At 53.1% G+C, this 15,273-nt stretch overlaps 1 protein-coding gene across 1 annotated transcript; it reads right to left on the bottom strand.

The window, feature by feature from the left end:
- Positions 1 to 543: 543 nt before the first annotated feature.
- RPS19 (ribosomal protein S19) lies at positions 544 to 10,365 on the bottom strand. Its single transcript, XM_044282224.1, has 6 exons — positions 10,278 to 10,365; positions 8,553 to 8,623; positions 8,360 to 8,460; positions 1,947 to 2,130; positions 1,285 to 1,339; positions 544 to 609 (listed from the first exon to the last, which is right to left on the bottom strand). Exons 2-6 carry the CDS (start codon positions 8,621 to 8,623, stop codon positions 583 to 585), a joined length of 438 nt encoding a protein of 145 aa, XP_044138159.1. The 5' UTR covers positions 10,278 to 10,365; the 3' UTR covers positions 544 to 582.
- Between the last annotated feature and the right edge of the window lie 4,908 nt (positions 10,366 to 15,273).

The following is a 15,273-nucleotide window of genomic DNA, read 5'->3' as shown; positions in this document are numbered from 1 at the left end:
ACACAAAAGCACACAGAGCTATGGGGACTGGGTATTGTGGATGTGCTAGCGCCCATGTCCTCAGCTCTGTACATCAAATCCCGGTGAACGGTTCCCTTTAATGTTTTGTGCGACCATTTTATTCTTAATTTAAGCAGTAAACAGTAGGCTCTTCTTGCTCAGTGATAATTATTAACCACATGAACCCCCTCTGTATAAACCCGGGGCAGAGGAGCGCTCCTCTGACAGAGGTCAGCCATACAAGCTCAGCGACCAGCTCTGCTACATCTACATCACACTCCAGTCCTGGGAGCAGATCTCCGCAGCAACAGGAGCGCAGTTTATATATAATCATCTAATAAACCAGATCCCCCGACCACTCGTACCCCACAGACACTGACAGTAAAGAGCGCTGCAGCAGCTGCAGGCAGTCACTTCTTTGGGGGAGTGAAGAGCCCACCACTGGACGGACTCCACCACGTCACCTGCTGACGGATCAAGCGATTTCCCAGGTGAAGAGATCACTCTAAATTTATTTTTATTAACAAAAAATTCACAAAGTCGTCAGTTTTGGAGCAGAAAGTTTTATTTTAACAAATCGACTTAATGTTTCTTGTTGGCGGCTGCGACCTGCGAGGGAGGAAAAGAAGATGCGGGGATCAGTCGCGGTTATCAGACATCCATGTTACAGGGAGTGTGGCTGGGGCGTGGAGGTGACATGGAAATGGTGGCCAAAAAGTAAACTGCTTCCTACAGGTTCTCCAATGCCCCTGCAGCCCCCCACACCTCCAATGCACCTGCAGCCCCCCAACGCACCCGCAGCCCCCCACACCCCCCAATGCCCCCCACCCCCCAATGCTGCTTCATATTGTCCGGTAAACTGACAGATCCCAGCTGTGGGGTCATGTGACAGGTCATACCATTAACAGCCGTTATTATAATGATTCGGTAATGACCAGCACACACCATGCAGATGTGAATCATACACCGCTTTGTCCGGAGGAGACACCAGCCTGCGGTCAGACGGACCGCCACAGGCTACGTGCTCAGCACCGCATCTCATATCCGGTACAGTACTGATAATAAACGTGGAGAGCGAGACCCCCACAGTCCACTAGAACAGGGACCCCCCCCAGTATAATACACATGGCCGTATTTCTCTGCAGCGCACGAACCACGTAATTCACCAGTTCCAGTCTGTGATCTCCCTGGGCAGGACACCACCTGGTCCTCGGCTCTACATACTGGGACTATGCCACCATGTGACCGGTCAGGACAAGGAATGAGGAGTGATGGCGTACTCACCTGTCCAGCAATTCTGTCCAGATCCCTCTGTCCCTGGGGAGTCAGTCTGCGACCGCTGTAAAACAAGGTCAGTATAGGGTTAATTATCACACCCTGGATTGTCATCGCTGATCAAATCTAATCCCATCAAATCCTCAGAAGAGAAGCCATTAACACTGGTACCAAAAGATGCATCAAGTCAGTGGTGGACAGGTGCCTGCTCCATACACAACCCCCCAGATAACAGGGTCTATAGCCACCGCAGGGCCCTAGTAGGGGCACTCAGTCCCAGCCTGCTTCCATGACACCTCACCAGGCAAAACAGCCATCGAGAGAGAAAAGAGAAGTAATGGCTCTTGGCAGACGAGGTGAAAACGCTGAAGAGCAGTCGTTAGAACCGGCTGGGTACTTTAGGGGCTGCACAATTATTCCTACACGGTCTAAGCAGCCGCCACCTTGTGTAGTATGGACAGGTTCAGAACAAAGCAGGTGACCACACGTCTCCACCGATCAAGGTGCGGTCACTTGGATGACGTGGGTCTCCGCCAGCCGGACGCCCATTACCACACCCATCATTCTGGGAACATTCCTGCCAACACTGCTGGTGTTCTACCTGGTATGAGCCATGGGGGGCAGTGCACAGCCCACGGGTTGGCCTTGCCGATTATGTTGGATCCACTTACCCATTGGGGTCTTTCTCCAACATTTTCAGGCCCTCCAGTGCCTGCAGTACCCTCCGGGCTACGCACTTTGATCCATTGCTGAAGTGACTTGGCTTGACACCATTGCGCTGACGTCCACCGTAGATCTTTGTCATGGAGCCTACACCGGCACCACCGCGGAGGTACAAGTGACGGACTGTGGAAGCTGGAAGATGCAGAATCGTGTAAGAGGCAGAAGAAAAATAGACTGGCTCCCCAAGATCAGAGGACCCCGTTACTTCACAGAAGAGCAATGTACAATACCAGACCCCGGCCCATCCCCCACATGTCCACGGCGCAGCCGCCTCACAGCAGACAAGCACCAGCAGCTTCTATAGGAAGGCGTGCGTCCATACGTGGACCACTCCATTTATTCCTGAAGTGAGTGGAGCCTCCATTTCGCTACCTGGCTATTTTTGGCGCTCCTGGAGGGTGGCTGCGTCCTCCAGCGGTTTGCAGGCTCCATTGTAAGTATAGGTGCAAGTCCCAGAGGTGGGGCCCGCACCCATCAGACATTGGGGCATATCCTAGCGATACGCCCCCAAAGTCCAACACGGGAATAACTAATTTTACCAAAAGCAAGAACAGCAACGGTGCCTTGTGTACCAGGTAATATACCGCTGCCACATACGTGGCGCATTAGTGAAGCGATTGGACACGTAGAAATCCAACCTGCCCAATCCTTTCCCCTCCAACATTCGCCCACACAATAAATGTCGACCAGAACTGGTGGGTGCGGCCAACATTAATGTAACGTGTACGGCCACCCTAAGCTGTCAGGGCTGCACTGGTGGAGGCAAGGATGGCAGAGCAGAAGGGATCCCTTTACTTCCGATGGGATCAGCGGTGATCCCGAGTGCGACCAGTGTCACCATGTAGCCCCATTGTCACAGACTGCTGGTCCAGCAATATATGCAGGGACACCTCGGCAGAACCAGACATCGCTCCCCCTGCCTGCCTCAAAAAAAGAAAGATAACGGGCTGCCGGGCACAGATGGCGTCCATTATGTGACGGATCCAGCAATGTGTCCTCATAACAGAAACCCAGACAGATGTGAACAGAGCTCGAGGTTAAAGGGGTCCTCTCACTTCAGTAAGTGCCATTTGTCATGTAGGGAAAGTTAAAGTGGTTATCCAAGGATGGAAAGGCCCCCCCCCCCGCCCCAATAAGCCCAGGCCTCTCACAGTGATTCTACTTACCTGGCGCCCCCCCCCCCCCCCCCGGTGGTTTTCATCCGCAGGGACACAGGCAAGTAGAATCCCTGTGAGGGGCCTGGTTGTATGGGGGCCATTTCAACCCTCTGATAACCCCTTTAATACAAGGCACTGACTGATGTATTATTGTCCATGTTGCTTCCTTTGCTGGCTGGATTCATTTTTCCATCACATTATACACTGCTCGTTTCCATGGTTACAGACTAGGCCTGCACAATATATCGCCAAAGCAATCGCAATTAATCGCAATTGCCAGTTGGCCGACCCAAAAATGATGCAATTATATTACCATATTTTTCGCTTTATAAGACAAACTTTTTCCCCCCCAAAAGTGGGGGGAAAATGGCCGTGCGCCTTATAAAGCGATGGTTGACTTTTTACATGGTTGAATTGGATGTATCGCCGGCCGCTATGCTGCACAGCGCGGCCGGCGATGCATCAGTTACAGTGCGGGGGGGGGGCTGGAGGTAAGTCGTTATTTTAATGAACAAATGTTCTTTTATTCTATTCTATTTCTCCGTTCTATTTATTATTACTATTAAGAAAATGCCAAGTTTTGTATTTTGTGCTTTTGCAGTAATGCAAATGTGTTATTTAATTTAGTAAAAGATGTTTTATTTTAAAAAACACTGCATTTCAGTTCTTGAGTTGAGCATAACTACATTTCAGCATTATCAGTAATTTCTCTGTGCTTCTGCCTTGAAAATCCAAGCAAATAGACCTCTAGCACAATTCCCTTAAAATATCGCATCGCATACAGTTATCGCAATTTTTAGGGCCCTAATCGCAATCGCACAAAATTCCCATATCGTGCAGCCCCATTACAGACCATCCTGCAATCCATCAGCGATGGTCGTGCTTGCGCACTATAGGAAAAAGTGGCAGCCTATGTGCACTCTCCCATGGTTCCGGCCACCACTGATGGATTGCAGGATGGTCGTAACCATAGAAACGAACAGCATATAATGTGATGGAAAAAGGAGCCCAGCCAAAGGAGGCAACATGGAGATTCACCATACATTAGTAAGTGCCTTGTATTAACTGCATCTATATACAAAAATGCTTGTAGATGCCCTCATCATCTCCCTCCTCTGTGGGCTCCCATCTAGCACTCTCGCACCCCTCCAATCTATCCTCCACCTCTCACCCTGTTACTCCTCTGCCAATCCCTTCACTGGCTCTCCATTGCCCAGCGTCCATAACCTGTCCCCTCACGACATCTGATACTTTCCCGATACACCCCACACGTGATCTCCGATCCTCTCAGAACCTCCTTCCCTCCTCTTCCTACGACCGCCTCCAGGATTTCTCTTGTGCATCCCCCATCTACAGGTGAGCGGCGCGCTGTGCAGGGGGGACCGGGGTTGGGGGCAGGAGCACAGAGCTGCAGGAGGACCCTGATCCGCTCTGCCTTGTACAAAGCCTCCCTGGCAGGCTGGTTTCCCCCGTAACTGGGGCTCCGCTGCACGCTCCCGTTACAGTGGAAATAGTGCAAAAAAAAAGGTCTGACCTCTTGGGGACAAATGATGCAGAAAAAGTTATATAAAAAAAATAAGTGATAAAAATGCGATGCCCATTGTGGGTGTCTCTGGTCCGCCTCCGCCGTTGGCCGGCGCATGCGCAGTAGCTACTGCGATGCCGTGCCCACAGTGGGCATCGCAGTGCACATGCCCCGGCAAAGCTATGGATAGCGCAGGCACGGGATCTCGCTGTAGTAAAGGAGGACGCAAAGGAAGAGCGGGGCGGGCAGAGGAGGAGGCTGGGATATGACGAAAAGAGGCAGAACAGCCTGGGCACCAACGAGGTGAACGCCGCCCCCTGGGCACTTGGGGCACTGATAATGTAACTAAATGGAGGAATGACTGTCATAGCGATCATTCCTCCCCGGTCACTTCATATTGGCCTGTGTAATAGGCCGATGCAAACGAACATAAAGCAACTTTTTTCTTGAGGCCCCTTGAAATAGAGCGATGTGACAATGCTGCCCTCCGACCAAAATAGGTTGTGCGCCCCTGGTCTACCCCATCAGACTCACCTACAGCGTAAACCTTTAAAAGAAGCCTGAAACCCACCTCTTCAGACAAGCCTCCGACCAGCGACCCTGCTGCCTCTATACCGCCATGACCAGCTTCACCCGCACCTACGGTGTCCTTCTCCCATACCATGTAGATTGTAAGCCTCGTGGGCAGGGCCCTCTTCTGTCACAGAGGCTGTCTTAAAGGGGTTCTTTCTTCCAGGTGATCAGTCTCCCGGACAGCTCATCGGCATCTGACCGGTGCAGGTCCAACACCCAGAACCCCCGCCGATCAGCTTTTTGAGAAGGCTATAGGGCCGCGGCCTTATCGCAGGACGGTGACATCACAACTGTCACGTAGCCTACGCGCAGCTCAGTTCATTCAAGTCACTGGGCCACGGGAAGCCGCAAGAAGGCCACGGCGCTACTGCCTTCTCAAACAGATCGGCGGGGTCCTGGTTGTAAGACCCCCACTGATCAGATGCTGATGACCTATACTGAGGACAGATCATCAGTAAGAAAAAGTAAAGGACCCCTTTAAAAAGAGTTTTGCCTTCTCATTGATAGATCTACAGGCAGCGCCTACGCTGCACGCTCTTCACTGTTTGGGTGCTGGGAGTCGGACCCCCGCCAATACGAGAAAACTGGAAAACCACTTTAAAGGGTTGTTTCATTTAGACACCCCTTCTCTATATGACCCGATCAGAGACCACCACTAGGGATGAGCGTATGGCATAAAACTTTGTTCTAGGACTGTACGGAGCGAGCGCTCCCTATAGTGTTAGAATGTATTGGCTGCGATGAGCCCAGTCCCGAGAGACTTTGCAAAGTAATAACTTCGGCTCATCAGAGCCAATACATTCTAATACTGTAGTGTTAGAACAAGGTTTTATGTGAATCGACTTCGGATGTTTCATCCGAAGACTATTCGCTCATCCCTAATCACCACCCCCCGGCAGCCCAGCTGTGGTGAAACTACCACTCCCAGCACTAATGTGGCTGTTCTCAGAACTCCCATAGAAGTGAATGGTGCATGCTGGGAGTTGTAGTCTCTCCACAGATGGAGTGCCGGAGGTTGCTGCCCCGTGTTAGAGCACATGGATGTCAGAAATGAGGCGAAGAGCTACAAAGCTGCAGAAGCTGAGACCCGGGCTGTCGGCAGGATCCAATGCCCCCATATAAACAGGGCTGAATGTGGGGAGATCCCCATTTTAGTGGCTGTGTCTCACAAGTCGCCCCCCCTCAGTGGTCACAGCAGCATCTACTACCAGGCCTAGGGGCCATCCTGCCCACCCGACAGTGCCCCCATCACCACCAGGCCCAGGGGCCATCCTGCCCACCCGACAGTGCCCCCATCACCACCAGGCCCAGGGGCCATCCTGCCCACCCGACAGTGCCCCCATCACCACCAGGCCCAGGGGCCATCCTGCCCACCCGACAGTGCCCCCATCACCACCAGGCCCAGGGGCCATCCTGCCCACCCGACAGTGCCCCCATCACCACCAGGCCCAGGGGCCATCCTGCCCACCCGACAGTGCCCCCATCACCACCAGGCCCAGGGGCCATCCTGCCCACCCGACAGTGCCCCCATCACCACCAGGCCCAGGGGCCATCCTGCCCACCCGACAGTGCCCCCATCACCACCAGGCCCAGGGGCCATCCTGCCCACCCGACAGTGCCCCCATCACCACCAGGCCCAGGGGCCATCCTGCCCACCAGACAGTGCCCCCATCACCACCAGGCCCAGGGGCCATCCTGCCCACCCGACAGTGCCCCCATCACCACCAGGCCCAGGGACCATCCTGCCCACCCGACAGTGCCCCCATCACCACCAGGCCCAGGGACCATCCTGCCCACCCGACAGTGCCCCCATCACCACCAGGCCCAGGGGCCATCCTGCCCACCCGACAGTGCCCCCATCACCACCAGGCCCAGGGGCCATCCTGCCCACCCGACAGTGCCCCCATCACCACCAGGCCCAGGGGCCATCCTGCCCACCCGACAGTGCCCCCATCACCACCAGGCCCAGGGGCCATCCTGCCCACCCGACAGTGCCCCCATCACCACCAGGCCCAGGGGCCATCCTGCCCACCCGACAGTGCCCCCATCACCACCAGGCCCAGGGGCCATCCTGCCTACCCGACAGTGCCCCCATCACCACCAGGCCTAGGGGCCATCCTGCCCACCCGACAGTGCCCCCATCACCACCAGGCCTAGGGGCCATCCGGCCCACCCGACAGTGCCCCCATCACCACCAGGCCTAGGGGCCATCCTGCCTACCCGACAGTGCCCCCATCACCACCAGGCCCAGGGGCCATCCTGCCTACCCGACAGTGCCCCCATCACCACCAGGCCTAGGGGCCATCCTGCCCACCCGACAGTGCCCCCATCACCACCAGGCCTAGGGGCCATCCTGCCCACCCGACAGTGCCCCCATCACCACCAGGCCTAGGGGCCATCCTGCCCACCCGACAGTGCCCCCATCACCACCAGGCCTAGGGGCCATCCTGCCCACCCTACAGTGCCCCCATCACCACCAGGCCTAGGGGCCATCCTGCCCACCCGACAGTGCCCCCATCACCACCAGGCCTAGGGGCCATCCTGCCCACCCGACAGTGCCCCATCACCACCAGGCCTAGGGGCCATCCTGCCCACCCGACAGTGCCCCCATCACCACCAGGCCTAGGGGCCATCCTGCCCACCCGACAGTGCCCCCATCACCACCAGGCCTAGGGGCCATCCTGCCCACCCGACAGTGCCCCCATCACCACCAGGCCTAGGGGCCATCCTGCCCACCTGACAGTGCCCCCATCACCACCAGGCCATGCTGCCCAACCCCGACAGTGGGTAGCCTGCTGGCGAAAGCAGGAGCAACTGCAAAATAGCAGGGTAGAGATAGTCTGTCATGGCGGCCGGGGTCATAAGGATGCGGCAGGGTCTGCAGTTCCCTATCAGAAGAATTGTTCTCACTGCATCTAGAAACGCCCAGAAAACAAAAGCGCCATTTACGCCGCCCAGTGAAAGACGTAAAAATAATCACCATGACAACTGCCGTCCCTTGCACCTAGTTTCACCCCCATGACACCCTGTAAGCTGTTAGAGGGGCTCACCGGACGTCACCCCCGCCTACGACGGTTCACAGCACAGACTTGGGGGAGGCTCCTACCTGCGCGGGTGTAGAACCAGTTCTCATCGTATGGCGCCAGTTCCTTGTGTTTGGCGAGTTTCACGGTGTCCACCCATTCTGGAACCTTGAGTTTACCAGATCTAGAACCACAAATACAAGATCAGTACAAGGAAAACACCGACACCGCAAAAGCTAGGCTACTACTACCACCATCATTTCTACTACTACTCACTTCTTGAGGAAAGCAGCCAGGGCTCTGACGAACTCCTGCTGGTTCACGTCTTTTACGGTGACTCCAGGCATCTGCGATGGAGAAAGATCCAAAAATTACTGAAAATGTTCTCACATACTGCTCCGCTCAATGTGTAACTACAACTCCCAGCATGCCCCACTAGTAATTTTAATTATACAGCCGCTGCTAATACAACAGCCTGCACCCCCCCCACCCACCCGCAACAGGTGCAAAACTACAACACCCAGCATGCTCTGCCAGTCATTTTTAGCTTCAGAGCTGGAATCCACTACTACATTACAGCAGCCTGCACCCCCGGCTAGTGCAGAACTACAACAACCAGCATTTGTGCCGTCAGCCTGCAGTTTGTCAGGGCATGCTAGGAGTTGTAGTCCTGCACCAGTTGGAGGGGGGGGGGGGGGTTAGAGGGAACATTAACCCTCAATTAACCCCAGCACAGACACCGGGGCCCCTGCTGGATATATAGGGTGCCTAGACCAAGCAGCAACGTGCAGAAGGGAACTCAGGGGGGTTGAGTCAGCAGTTGGGAGCATTAAAGGGGTATTCCCAGACAATGGGGGCAGATCGCTAGTCCCACCGCTGGGACCCGCACCTACAACAAGAACGGAGAAGGGAGCGATGTGGCTGGAGGACCCCGGATTTCCCAGGGTCCGTCCACCACCAAGTGCTCCTCCCGTAGAAGTTATTGGGAGCGCACTCGTGGCCCCTGCACCCATTCATTTCTAGGGGGCAGGCGGCAATTGCCAAGCAAGCACTGGGCTTTTTTCGGCAGCCCTATAGAAATTTACGGAGGGCAGCTGCACACGCTCATTTCCCAGGTCCAATCTCATAGGTGCGGGCCCCAGCGGTGGGACCCGCACCTATCAGACAATGGGGGCATATCCTAGCGAGAAGGGAAAACCCCTTTAAGTAGCCAAGATCCATAAAGGGGGTTCATTCTGGGGCTGGTGTCAGTAGAAGGGGAGCATTTGAAAGCCCAGCTCCGCTTAAAGGATGTATTCAGGGGCCCACAGGGGCCCAGGTCCATGGAGGGGTAGCACTGAGGGCCCGGGTTCCATATAAGGGGTGCATTCAGGGGCCCGGGATCATGGAAGGGTTAGGTCCCCACTGACGGGGTGTACTCAGGGGCCCAGGTCCATAGAAGGGGGCACTCAGGGGCCTGGGTACCCACTGACAGGGTGTACTCAGGGGCCCAGGTCCATAGAAGGGGGGTACTCAGGGGCCTGGGTCTCCACTGACAGGGTGTACTCAGGGGCCCAGGTCCATAGTAGCGGGGTACTCAGGGGCCCAGGTCCATAGAAGAGGGGCCACTCAGGGGCCTGGGTCCCCACTGACAGGGTGTACTCGGGGGCCATGCCTATGGAATGAGAGCAGTCGGGGCCCCAGCATGTGCTCAGCCTATGGGGCCCCGGATACAGGCTCCATGCGGGGAACATGTGCCCGGGTACAGCGCACAGACAGCGGCCTCCATATCCGGAGGGAGGAACGTTAAGCCCCCGACCAGTCCACGCCGCGGTAATCCACGGGACAGGAGACGCCGCAGCCCAGGGCCCCAGAGCCGCCAACGTGCCCCGGACAAGAAGTCTGCGAGCGCTCCTCCGCCTCCACAGAAGGGCCGCCGCGTCACCCGCTCCACATCCCGGCCACAGAACCAGGAAACCCCGCGGCTCCGGCGCCTCATGGGCCGCTCTAGGCCTCACTCACCTTCTCCGTACAGAGCCGAGAAGGCAAAAGGGACAAACGGGGTCTCCCAGGCGCTGAAGAAGGGGAGCGGCGTAAAGACACGCCTCCATGAGCAAGGAAGGCATCCGATTGGACAACGTGACGTAACTGGGGAGGGGCGCGGCCGGCGCGTGTCAGGCCTCGACGTTGCTTGGAACGCTTCCGGCTGCTTCCTGTAAGGGTCACGTGGATAATTTGTTTGCTGGGACTTGTGGTTCTTCAGCTGTGGTTGGCAGTAGTGATGTCATCAGCTGAACGTTATCAATGGAATTGTTTCATGGCAGTTTTCCTGTAAAAAGATGAGAGAAAACGCTTATAATATAGGACACGTTCACACTGGCAGAAACGCTGCAGATTTCAGCGCAGAAAGTTCATACGCTTCAAAAACTGATCTACAGCGCGGGTACAGTGACCTCACCGCGGGCGTGACATCATCCGCACCGCGTACATCCGGCACTGGGACGCTGACGTTCAGTCGTTTTACGTTTTTGTCATATTTCTGCCTCAGAAATACTTTATTTGTATTTTGGATGCAATTTTTTTTTGTAAATTTCTTGTTTTTTTTAATTCTGCACCGAAATCACATCCCAGAATCGGCAGAAGCGAGGGGTCGTCCGTCCATACGGTGTGAAATCTGCAGGAGCACATTGCGGCGAATCCGTGGCGGAATCGGCGGGTCTTACGTGAATGCCCGTAGATTACCGCAGATTACACCGCGCTGTGGAGAAACGGGTAAAAACTGCACCAAAAATCATCCGAAAAAAACCCAAGTCGACTGCATTTGTGTGAATGTGCCCTTAAAGGGGGTCGTGTCACTTCCGCAAACGGCATTTATCATGCAGACGCAGTTAATGCCAGGCCCTTACTAATGTGTGGTGATTCTCCATGTTGCCTTTCAGTACACTACTCGTTTCCATGGTTACGACCACCCTGCAATCCATCAGCGGTGGTCGTGCTCGCACACTATAGCAAGAAGCAGCGTCCTCTGTGCGCTCCCGCGGTCCCGGCCACCAGAGAGGCTGACGCTTTTCCCCATCCAAGCGCGAGCACTTTAATGACGACGCCATATTCTTTGTCACGTTCCAAGACCCAGATTTTTCTTTATTTTCCATCAGTGTAGTCAGGAAAGGGCTTGTTTTTTGCAGTTTTTCATGGCGTCGTTTTGGGGTACACACAACTCGGGGGGCAAGGGAAAAAAACCGCACTTCCACCATTGACCTCTTCCATTTTAAATGTTGCGGCGTTCACTACGCGACATAAACAACGATTGCTTTTGGAATTCCGTCAAAATACTGAACGGAGAGGTTTTTATTTCAGGTTTTCTGCTATTGCGCCACAAAAACTTATTTACAGAAAACGTTTTTGCATCGCGGCGGTTTTAGTTTCTTTCTGTGGAGCTGAACGAGGACGACTTGTAGTCTCCATTAATACCATTTTCTGGTACATGAGGCATTAGATTTAGATTTTTTATTTTTGTGGGGTATAAATAAAAAAACTGGCTTTTCATGGGGGTTTTTTCCACATCATTCACTTTGTGGAATAAATGACACCATTCTGTAGTTTAGGTCGTTACCGATGCAGCAATAACAAGTATGTGGGGGGAGGGTTGTTTTTTCCATTTTAAAACTTCATTTTTTTAATTTTTTTTTAATTTTTATTTTTTTTTACCGTATAATTTTTTTATGCAATGAAACGTTATTTAATTCTCACTTTTACCACTTATTGGTCCCTGGTTGGATCACTGGTAACTCAGGTTGGCTACTTTGGGACGTCTTCTGGTATGATAACTGTGATCTGTGCATTCTGTAACCCAGAAAGGCTATGTATGGGTCAGGAAAGAGTTAACTGGCTGCCTTGGTGTCACGGATGGTGTTGCAGATAGCTGGAACGTATAAATAAACGACCGACTGGCTTGATCCCAAACTAAGGAGCATATAGACGAGCCCTATAAAACCCTAAGAGCTCTCCCTGACTGCTATGCACATGCAAGGGTCTCAATGGTAGATGATTGCATGCCCGTGTACCTAATACTGTGTGACACCTGAAAACCCTATAATAGTGAGGGGACACGACCACCGGCTCCCTGCACTTAATACGGACGGAGTCAGGGTCACCTAGAATCAACTCAGCAAGGAAACACAATAAAGGAAAATACTTATCTGAGCAAACAGCAGCAGCAGCCTCCAGCAGTGAACACTTCATCCAGGAAGTAGTATAAACAGCAAAGTGAGGCAGTATGGGAGGGAATATAAAGGGAGACGATTAGTCTTAATAAGTGACACCTGGCAGAAGGAAAGGAGATGGCAAAGTGAAACCAAAACAAAGAACGCCATTCAAGAGGTAGAGAAGAACGTCTGCCCGACCTTCTCACAGAACTGGCGGTGACACTTGGTAACAGTTGCAGGGTGGTGCGTTGGCCCCACCTTCCCCCTTTGGCCAAAATAGTAGAGAGTTTCCTAGTAAGTCAGGCTGGGGTGAAGACCTGTTTGGCATGAGGCCGGAAGACGCCTCTTCTCTAGAGAGACACCAGGAAAGTAACTCTGCTGAGGATCAACCTCTGAAGAAGGAAGCATTGAGCTTCCATAGATGGTTGAGGACCATAAAGGCCATGTTTGGACTGAGCCAGTAAAGCTAACGCTCTCTTATGGCTTTGGACTTTACTGCACGTGGTTAGGGTTATTTGCTTCCGGCACCCACCACACTTCTGAGTAACCTAGGTGGCCTTGTCTTTGCCGCCGCCATCTGCTAACTCTCTGTACTGTACCCATACACCCAACATCAAGGGCACCCCAGCCTCCACCAGGTAGGAGACCCCAAAGTCCAAGGTGTGCCCCGAGGAGAAGAAGAGTGGCGTCCCACCGTGGACTGCAGACTTGGCCTGGGAGGAGCACTAGAGAGAGAGATTAGCCAATGTGAGGCCACTGCCACCACTCCCATCCTCTCAATCACCATGCCTCCCCTGCGTGCTGCGTAAGCATTTGATGTTCTACCTATGTTTTGTGCTGGGGGCCTTCTATATCCCCCCAGCTGCCATGTAAAGGCATCGGCACCCCACGGTCACATTAATGGGGGGGATGGTGACATTGGGAGCCCCCTCCCTCTGAGACCGCTGCTGTGGTCTCTATAGCTAGCAGCATATAAGGGGTTAAACGCCCGGGATCTGAGGTTTCTCTGATCCTGACCAATAGAGCGGACGCCCGACTGTCACTAGACACCCGGACACCAGCCCCTCGCAGCACAGCAGGACACCCGCTCCGGGGCGAAAACTGCGCCTCCGTAAAAAGTCACGTGTGCAGGTTTACAGCCATGAAAGCATACGGGTGGTCACTAACAGGTTAATGGGTTATAATCAGAGATAAGGCACCGAAATACGGAGCCGCCATCACAATCTATCCTCTGAAAGGGCAGTGTCATATTAGCAAGACCTTCCATGACCTGGGGGGTCTCTGAACTGTCCAAAAATCTAGGAACCCCCCCCACTAATAAATGATGTCATCGACAACATCACCGCAGCAGCCAATCACTGGCCTCAGCGGTGATCTCAGCACATGGTGAGTAATGGGCTGCATCGTGAGGGTAGGTGACGCGTCATCAGAAAGACCAGCACCATGCGGAGCTGACGAGCATTGAAGAGGTTAATCTATATATGTATTTTTTTTTTTGCCCATTCTCTGCTCTTGGACAAACCCCTTTAAAAAAGAGGAGTAAAATGTTTAAATTATGAACACGGCAGCCACCGCGACTGAGCGAGGTATCGGAAACGATCATGTGATGAAGGAAGACACAGGATGATGGCGACATCTAGTGGAGCAGAGGAGCAGTCACACGTCGGACAGGGTCTAGAGATATTATACGTGGCAGTGACACCTTGTGGCCACTCTAAGAATTACAACGTGAGATCTCTGGCAGGCAGGCTTCCGTATTTTTACTGTGGCAGTTTCTGAACTCCGTGAATCCGATGCATTGTATAGCATTGACCCCTTCCTGACGCAGCCTCATTTTCCGAAGCAGACGCGTCACTTTATGTGGCGATTACGTTGTAACGCTTTTACCTGTGTAATTCTGAGAGTGTTTCTTTGTGACACACTGTGCTTCATTTTCGTGGTAAACGTTGCTCAATATGTTTTAAAAACTACCAAAAATTTTCAAAAAAATAGGATCTTTAGTAATTTTTAGCAATTCCAATGACCGGTCAGTGCAGAACATTCACCGCGTGTCCGCTTTATGTTGGAATCATTTACATTTTTAGGATATTACAAGATTTATAAGTTTAGCAGCAATTTTCAAGAAAATGTCCAAAACCAACTTTTTAGGGACCAATTCAGCTCCGAAGCTTCTTGTGTCTCTATAAATTACCAACATATTAGAAACTGCAGCCCCCAAATTATTCAAAACTGATCTTATAATCTTTTTAACCCTTTGGGTGCTCCATAGGTATTAAACCCTTCCAAACCACCGCTGTACTTGTATGAAGGAAGTTGGGTCTTTAAACATGGCGTCGGGTTTCTGCTGATTCAAATAACACGTGGAGTTGTGACCATGGCGTCTGAAAGGCTTTTCCCCGGGAGCACTCTTGGGGCCCGAATGGCTCCCCTGCGCTGAGATCGGGGGAGCCGTTCCTTCATTGGGGTAGCCTCAAGCCTTCTGTAGGCTCCGAGGTTATCACAGCGATGTTCCTATGGAGAATATAACCAATCTCCCATAGACTGCTAAGGTAATTTATTGCAGTCTATGGGACAAGTGATATAATGATTGTTTAAAGGGGCGTTCTAGTTTTTAGAAGTTATCCCTATCCACAGACTACTGCTCGGACCCCCACCGATCACGAGAACTACCCCCTGAAATGAAGGGAGCGGCCGGTCGGGCATGCATGTGGAGGCTCCATTCATCTCTATGAGAATTCCTAAGGTAGCCAAGAGCTGTGCCCGTTGCTGAACAGCCGAAAACTACCGGCTGTCGTTTAGAGGCGAAGGGGCAG

Source organism: Bufo gargarizans, chromosome 2 (genome assembly GCF_014858855.1).
Source record: "Bufo gargarizans isolate SCDJY-AF-19 chromosome 2, ASM1485885v1, whole genome shotgun sequence".
NCBI lineage: Eukaryota > Metazoa > Chordata > Amphibia > Anura > Bufonidae > Bufo > Bufo gargarizans.
The sequence above is the reverse complement of the archived record's forward strand: the minus strand, read 5'-3'. Positions and strand labels throughout refer to the sequence as shown.

Excerpts from the sequence above, each read along its gene's own strand:
- RPS19 (XM_044282224.1), bottom strand. The coding sequence starts at position 8,623 with ATGCCTGGAGTCACCGTAAAAGACGTGAACCAGCAGGAGTTCGTCAGA. Across the intron at positions 8,461-8,552 it reads CTGGCTGCTTTCCTCAAGAA|ATCTGGTAAACTCAAGGTTC; the intron begins GTGAGTAGTAGT and ends TTGTGGTTCTAG. Across the intron at positions 610-1,284 it reads TGGACAGAATTGCTGGACAG|GTCGCAGCCGCCAACAAGAA; the intron begins GTGAGTACGCCA and ends CCTCCCTCGCAG.